An 8,611-nucleotide genomic window follows, 5' to 3' on the forward strand; every position below is an offset into this window, starting at 1 on the left:
ACAAAACATGTCACCAGGCAGTGACAGCCATCAGCCACTCGAAACTGTAAAGATTCACCGACAGATTTTCAACAAATCCCCACATTTCACATCCACAATAGTGTACTTAAGCGCAGAATTCCCTGGAGCGACTGTGGTGTGGTGGGGAAAATGAAATGGCATTACATAAAGGCCCTGTCGAGTGTGCGCGCGCTCCTCTTCTATCCCTCTCTCCCATACTGCCATTATATAGATCAACCTTGTACACGGAATGCATACAATATTTAATCCTCCCAGCCCCCCCCTTACTCTGACACACGTATGCACAACAAGCACAACACACACACACGCACGCACGCGCGCACACACACACACACACACACGCACACACACATGCACGCATACACGCACACACTCCCATTTGGCTAAATGCTTTCATAGTAATGGCTGCCGCCGTCCTCTCCTCTCCCTCTCCATTCCCCTCCTCTCTGGGCACTCTCCCTATGTAGCGTAATGGCATTACAGCTCCCAGCTGGTGATAGGGGTGAACTGTAATTGCTTGTCATGACACGGCGCTTCATGGGCTGCATAAACATTTATAAGATCCCTGCGACACCCAACACACCCACCCACATACGCACAGAGAGCGAGACAGACACACACACAGACACACACACACACACAGCGAGACAGACACACACACAGTCAGATTTATGGGCCGGTCTCGCAATCACGCTAAACATTTTGGCTGCCACTTAGTGATAGTGACACAGGCCAGAGAGAGAGAGAGAGAGAGAGAGAGAGAGAGAGAGAGAGAGAGAGAGAGAGAGAGAGAGAGGGGGGGGGGGGGTGGGGGGTTGGGGGCATTGCACTGGCATGAGCGGAAACATTCAGCATGTGCTACAGACCCCGTATCAAGTGACAAATTCACTAGCAGTGAAAAGGAGGGGGCAGAAATGACTGGGTCAGGACGGGAGCACCCCAACCTGCCACTGCTTACAAACTCTTTTAAGGCTTACAGAGGGACTTACTGTGTATTCTGTAGCAGAACATCAGGCCATCCAACACCATGGAGATGGTATGGTACACATTGGTATGGAGTGGAGGTCATCATGGAAAAAACAAAACAAAAACAGACACACACAGACGTAAGACATGACATGAGTGTATTACATTACATAACCACTTGGCATGCAGAGACCTTGACGCAAAGCGATTTACAGCCACGCAAAACTGACACCCCCCCAGGCCTATCATAAGCTCGTGCAGTTCCAGGTAAGCGGACACAAGACACTGCTATTGCTGGCATCAGTGAGAGATGAATAGAGATGGAGAGAGAGAGAGAGAGAGAGAGAGAGAGAGAGAGAGAGAGAGAGAGAGAGAGAGAGAGCAAAAGGACGAGAGAAAGAAAGAGAGCAGAGGAGAAAGAAAGATTGTATTTAATCGAAGATACACTTAGTGAACATAAGACACTGATACTGTTGCCGGTGTGTGTTACGCTTCAACGTGTGACCACATTTACTACATGCCGTCACTCAGTCTCAGTGTCTTTATTAATGTCATTACGCCTTTCAATGATGGTTCAGTTAGCATCCATCATTTCACAATGAACCCAATCATAAAATGTTCCCCTCGTGTGTGTGTGTGTGTGTGTGTATGTGCACGCATGTGTGTGTGTGCGCACACGCATGTGTGTTTGTGTGTAAAAATAAAATATTATGAAGCATGCTGCCTTTTTTTGAGAACTGCACACACCATACATACTGAGGAGGTGGCATGGAGAAATGTCATGAAGAGAAAAACAGCTAAGTCCATGCCTCTAGATTGCAGGGGAAGAGTGCGTGAGAGAGAGAGAGAGAGAGAGAGAGAGAGAGAGAGAGAGAGAGAGAGAGAGAGAGAGAGAACAACAGAGCAAGAGAGAGAGAGAAAGAAAGAGAGTGCATGTGATTGTGCAAGAGACTGAGAGAGAGCGAGAGAGCGAGAGAGCGAGAGAGAGAGAGCAAGAGAGAGAGAGAGAGAGCGAGAGAGCGAGAGAGAGAGAGAGAGAGAGGGGCTGCTGCTTTGAGGCTCACCGGTTATAGTGTAGGGGTAATAATTCCAGGCTCTTTCCGTGATGTAAAAAATACGTGGGACGAAGGAGCGGGCCCAGCCGGGAAGCTTGCTGCAAAATGTCATCACACACCATGATTGAGATAGAAATAACATAAACAGCCGCGGCAGCCAGCCTGCACCCAGCACCCAGCACCCAGCACCCAGCACCGGCAGCCACCGTATACATTTTCATGGCAAAGACACCACTGCAGTGCACACTGCTCACAGCGTACTGAATGATGTGAATGAGCTAGCTTTACTGCTTCAGCTCTTGAGTATTTCTGGCACACCAGCACATACCACCAATACAGATAGACAGGAGAAGGAGAGAGAGAGAGAGAGAGAGAGAGAGCCAGCGAGCGAGCGAGCGAGCGAGCGAGAGAGAGAGAGAGAGAGAGAGAGAGAGAGAGGAGAGAGAGAAAAGAGAGAGGAGAGAGAGAGAGGAGAGAGAGAAAAGAGAGAAAAGAGAGAGGAGAGAGAGAGAGACAGAGAGAGAGAGAGAGAGAGAGAGAGAGAGAGAGAGAGAGAGAGAGAGAGCTGAAACGGCTGAAAAATAAATGACTAGGGTACAGACATACAATCATAACTCATTCAAACAACTACTCCTCTACTCTTCTAGGAAACGTGGAGCCGGTGCCAGACTCCTGCATTCTGTTTTGCAGGGTCCTAATAAGTCTGTCAGGGCCCATTTTGTCATTACTTTCCCCAGTGTGATGTATAGTGTAGCTACCTACCCCAACAATATAACAATGTCAAAGGGGAAAAAAGCTGGGGGGAAATAAATACACAACAAAAATGGAACCATTCCAGAATTTTAAAATGAAATCTACATGTATACGTCTTTCAAACTTTGGTTGTGTGACATCGATTCATCAGCAACGCAAGTGAGCTGAAAGCGAATGAACGCATGCATACTGTATGATTAATATATATATGCATGCATACACGCAGACAAACACACACAAACACACGCAAGCACTCACACACACACACACAAATAACTAGCCCTCATCTTACTACATTTCTGTGCTCCACCAATTGGACCCACACCCACACTAAAGTAAACGTCCCCCATAACCACTGGTTGGCATAGACAATAGTCAATTAACCCATGCAGTCATCAGTTGCACAAGAAATCATTGACCTTTGAACTGCACCAATCAACCAATGAGGCTCAGTCTAATATGGCCTATGAAATGCACGCTAACCAGAGACTGAATGAACACAGTTGAGATGAGATGAAAAAAAAAACACACGATGGCAGTATCACACAGTACTGGTACACTGAGATGTGAGTCTTCCCCAACAATGAAGCCCTCTTTTCTAATTGTCTAATGGGGTGATAATTACATTTGTATAACTATTCACTATTGCTCTGGGAACTGCAACGAAAAGTATTGCGAGCCGCCTTAAATAGATGAATCTGCTCAGTGTAACGTAAAGTAAAATGTAAAGTGCTGAACTATTTTAAAAATGGACCTTGAAATGTGAATAATCTCTCTGATATTGAAGATTGTATTAATAGACAGAGCATTACAACCACATAACGGCAACAATCGAAGACTCTTTAACATGATGAGAGACATCATTGCCGCTACTACTGATACTGTTGCAGGTATTGATGACACCAGTACTATCTCTTTTGGGGATTAGCCTGTTGGTATCCAGGGGAAAGAATGTGTGCTCTGTGACATGCGAGGGAAAGGCAATTATGCCCCAGACAGACATTGAGGCAGACAAGCAGACAGGCAGGCCGGCAAGGCCCACCCAACACCCTGCCATCCAATCACCACGAGCACTTAGGTCGAAGACATAACGGCCAAACAAGCTGCAGTGGTGAACATTGTGGTGACGGTGGTGGTGGAGGTGGCAGCATTGCCAAAAAACACATGGCTGTCTTCCCTGACGAGCGAGCGTTCATTACCCTAGATAGCTAGCAGGCCCACCTAACTCCCTGCCATCCAATCACTTAAGTCGAAGATATAACGGCCACACTAGCTGCAGTGGTGGAGATGGTGATGGTGGTGCTGGAGGTAGCAGTCACAGCATTGCCAAAACCATATGGCTGTCTCCCCTGACGAGCGAGCGTTCATTCCTATAGATAGCTAGCCAGCCCGTCTAACTCCCTGCCGTCCAATCACTTAAGTCGGAGATAACAGTCGACCATGGTAGCAGTGGTGGTGGAGATGGAGGTGACTGAGGTGGTGGTGGTGGTGGAGGTGGCAGCAGCAGCATTGCCTAAAACACATGGCTGTCTCCCCTGACGAGCGAGCGTTCGTTCCTATAGATAGCTGGGTGGGGATGATAATGGTGGTGGCGGTGGTGGTGGTGGCGGAGGCCCTGGTGATCGATCGGCCTGCCTTCCAATTAAGTGGCGCAGCAGATCTCTCAGAGCAGATGAGCCGGTGCGTCATCAATTAGTGACGGATCACAGGCAGCGCCGCCGTTGTTTGACAAGACCCAAATTTCTGCCGCATTTATCCCTGCCATCCCTACACACAACACGCACACAGACACACAATACACCCACACATGTACACATACTCGCACAAATATACCCACGCATGCGCGCGAACACACACAGACACAATCACACATGCACACACAAAGGCACAGAGACATAGACATAATGGCACAAACGTATTCGAACACACAAACACACAGACATATACAAGCACAAACACACAGAGACTTATTCAGACACAAACACATTCACATTCAAACCCAGGCACACACACACACACGCGCGCACACACACTCACACACCATAACCAATCTCAAGCTTTAAGATCATGCACACTCTCAGGAACCATGATGCAACTAAATGAAATGTTGACGACAAACAAACGTGTCAGCATAACCTGGATTAAGGAAGGAGATGAGGAGCGGTGGGGATGCAGCGTGCGAGGGAGAGAGGGGTAGATCATATGCATGTGTGGCAGTGTGCATGACTGCTTATGACTGAGCGAGAATGTAAAATGCCACATAGTTACACAAATATCCTGCACACCGTCCATTAAGGAGAGAGAAGGCTGAAATATTGTGAGCAATAAAAGTGTGTGTGTAATGGACATTTCTGGCAGAATATACAGTATTTGTCTAATATATTGAATCGTTGGTTACACCCAACACACCTCACATTGAGAAGTGTAAATGCATTGTATGGTATAATAAAATGAATGAAAAACATATAATGAAAGAGCCCAAAAAAATCTGTCACAAATCGATTAACGAAAGAGGTCACCGCATGACAGGCAAAAAGCTGCCCTCATAAGCAAAAGACAAGTGTGGTCATAACCACTTCTCAAGAAGCCTGTTCTCTATTTTTTCCAGCCTTCTTTTAGAAAGGAAGGAACTGCAACTGTCTATCAACAGTGTCTTCCATTTAATCGTGAATATTGTTGGAAGTAGTACGTGTTTAAAAATAGAGATTATAAATATATAACTAGAGTGCTTTGAGGTTTGGTTTGAACGCTTTAGCAGCCCCTGACCATAACTAAAACAAAACGGTTAGGAGGTGTTGCTTGGCAACTGAACAGGCTCCTTTTGAAAGAAATAAATAATAGGAGACGGTTATATTGGCGGAGAGTGAAGGCTCTTTTTTACGCACATGTTTACGGAGTTGGGGCACGGTGTGAGTGGCATAATTGTTGACATCTGTTAACTTAAGGCAGTGACGGTCAGACAGAATCTAACGATTTTTTCCCTCTAATGAAAACTAAACCAATTACTGCACCGTCACTTAGTTTCAAAGATAATGGTAGTCTTGGCTCCGCAGTTGTCTGCCGCCAATTGTTATAATCCAAGAGAGAAGACGCCTAATTATAGCCAACGCTCAAGGAAATGGCTTTAGCACCCAGTCAAATCAGCCACGGCCTCCCAGTTCACACATCACAATCTCCTGATGAAGCATAAAGAGACAGTTGGTGAAACTAAACTGAACGTCAACTGAACACATCTCTCTCTTTCTCACATCTGAACAAATTAGGGCAGTTATGCATATAAACCACAAATAGCCAATGAGAAACTATTGACAGACACTCAGTAATGAAAGTCAATTAAGCTAATTTGGTAGTTAGAAAATGTGTTCTTCAAGCTGTTGTTTTTTATTCTGATTTAACAATTCAGAGTTCTTTCGAGTTTACATTGCACTTTCCTGTAATTCCGAATTGTTGAGACTGTACGTGATGTTTTCAAAGCCGAATTAAATTCAATTCAGAATGAAACTGAATTAATTCTGAATTAAATGGCTCATGTAAACGAGGCCACTTTGGTTTAGATCAAGTCAAGTCAGGTCAGCTTTTATTGTCACTTTCTTCATATGCACAAGTCATACAAGGGAAATGAAATTACGTTTCTCTCTGTATACCATGCCAAGACATAGACATGCACAGGACTGACATTTTACAGACTGACAAAGTGCAAGAGATGACAGGTACCAGTGATGGACTGGTCACAATAAGTGATTAATAATACATACAAATGAACATTTCACATTTAACAAGATACCCTGGATTATTTGACTAACTGTCGTCTGTCAGTGTGGTGTAAGCAAAAGAAAACAGTGCACCAAAAAGGCCTCACCTGGACAGGTGTACCCTCTTTTCCGTGTGCTGGCCCTGGCCATGGGTAGGGTCGTAGTGCGGCTCATTCCGGAGAACTTCGATCCCCTCCTCTGTGTCACTCTCCTGGTGACTGTGTTTGCTAATTGTGTACAACTGCCCTATCCTGTACTGAGTAGGGAAAAACAAAACAAAAAAACACCACATCATATTGCATAGTGCTGTGTGTGTGTGTGTGTGTGTGTGTGTGTGTGTGTGTGTGTGTGTGTGTGTGTGTGTGTGTGTGTGTGTGTGTGTGTGTGTGTGTGTGTGTGTGTGTGTGTGTTGTTGTTTTGTGTGTGTGTGTGTGTGTGTGTGTGTGTGTGTGTGTGTGTGTGTGTGTGTGTGTGTGTGTGTGTGTGGGTGTGTGTGTGTGTGTGTGTGTGTGTGTGTGTGTGTGTTGTTTTGTGTGTGTGTTGTTTTGTGTGTGTGTGTTGTTTTGTGTATTGTTTTGTGTGTGTGTGTTGTTTTGTGTGTGTGTGTGTGTGTGTGTGTGTGTGTGTGTGTGTGTGTGTGTGTGTGTGTGTGTGTGTGTGTGTGTGTGTGTGTGTGTGTGATTATTAGGTTCAGTGACACATTGGTGTCATCTAGGGCTTGTTTGCAATAGCCTTGCTTGCAATTACCTACTAAATATACAGCACAAAGGCCTACTAAGGACATGAGGATAGATGGCAAAGTTGAATTCCCACGGTCTGCTGGGTGTCTTAAAAAGACAGGATTCTAGAGCAGGAAGGGAGGAATGAAGGAAGTGGAAGTCGATTGGATTCTTACCTCTTCCACGGTCAGGGGCATACATATGCGATATTCCTTCACGAGCATGACGTCGGCCCCACGTCAAAGCCTTCCTCCGCAAAGTTCACGAGAGGGTTGTGAGTTCCAATGTGTAGAGTTCTCAACACTGAATTTGAATTTTCACAGCCTCGTCGATCAAAAGCTATGGAACCAAACAGAGATTTCGAGTGTGTTGAAATGTTGCCTATTTGTCCATTCGGCTACTGTACCAATCGAAGTAACAAATCAGACGGCATTTCACTGAGATACAAATGATCTCACTCTGCCTATCCATGAGGAGCACGCGCCATCACCTAACGCTTGGCAACAAAGTAACTAAACTGAGAATTGCCGGCGAATGTGTTACAATAGGATCAATCACAGTGATCAATACGTCATGCCGGCTGCTTGGCTTCCACAGCAGCAGTCGTCAACAACTTCGACCCTACGGATCTTATCAAATATGCTTCTTATAGACTACCTACATATCGACTTGTGTGCAAAATATAGACTTTCACCAGTGTACATAATACAAATAACCACCCACGCGAACATTTTATCAGATAACTTCGTTTTAAAGGCATGTTTAATCCACGCACCCAACTTAAAGAACGGTGGGGTTAGCGAAAGGAAATGGTCGAAAGTGTACCGCTACGTTTTCAAAGTTTAACCCACTTCTTCCTGGCTTATGTCGTTCGAAAGCGCTTACCTGATTCTTGTCAATGGTTAACCTCCAATTAGTTGAGGTTATTTGTCGCCGTTAGAATGAGTCGATGCCATAACTGTGTGACCAGACAAATTATTAAACTTGCGAGCTGGACTGTTGGGTTTGCTGAAGTGAACCAAGGTCTTCGCACTACTAGCTAAAGCTATTAGGTCTACAGACTGACCTCTAGAGGCAAACGTATTAACTGGGTCTAGGGTAGCCTAGGCTACTCGCAAGGAACAACTCAAGACTACTGAATAGCCTAGGCCTACTAACAAAGCCGTTTCATTTGGAGAATTCAAATATTTAAGATGGTTCCATTGATCTCGTCTAAGACTAGGCCTACACATCTTAGAAACTCGTCTTAGACATACACAGAGGTGCCACACACCTAACAAAAGACACAATAGATAGATACAGTAGGCTATGGCCTAGGCCTACCAAAGTGTGTCCTATTTCCAGT

General features: G+C 45.3%; 1 protein-coding gene across 1 annotated transcript in view; it reads right to left on the minus strand.

Annotated features, from left to right (window-relative positions):
• Window positions 1-8,307, minus strand: part of LOC134467504 (cytoplasmic phosphatidylinositol transfer protein 1-like) — a 41,340-nt gene extending 33,033 nt beyond the window's left edge. The window contains exons 1-5 of the mRNA XM_063221374.1: window positions 8,152-8,307; window positions 7,443-7,605; window positions 6,655-6,803; window positions 2,052-2,140; window positions 1,011-1,018 (exon numbers count right to left, since the gene is read on the minus strand). Coding sequence (XP_063077444.1) covers window positions 1,011-1,018; window positions 2,052-2,140; window positions 6,655-6,803; window positions 7,443-7,490 — 294 coding nt within the window. The 5' untranslated portion in view covers window positions 7,491-7,605; window positions 8,152-8,307. The remainder of the gene's footprint in view (window positions 1-1,010; window positions 1,019-2,051; window positions 2,141-6,654; window positions 6,804-7,442; window positions 7,606-8,151) is intronic.
• Window positions 8,308-8,611: the final 304 nt, after the last annotated feature.

The sequence above is a fragment of the Engraulis encrasicolus genome, chromosome 2 (assembly GCF_034702125.1).
Source record: "Engraulis encrasicolus isolate BLACKSEA-1 chromosome 2, IST_EnEncr_1.0, whole genome shotgun sequence".
NCBI classification, from domain to species: Eukaryota; Metazoa; Chordata; class Actinopteri; order Clupeiformes; family Engraulidae; genus Engraulis; species Engraulis encrasicolus.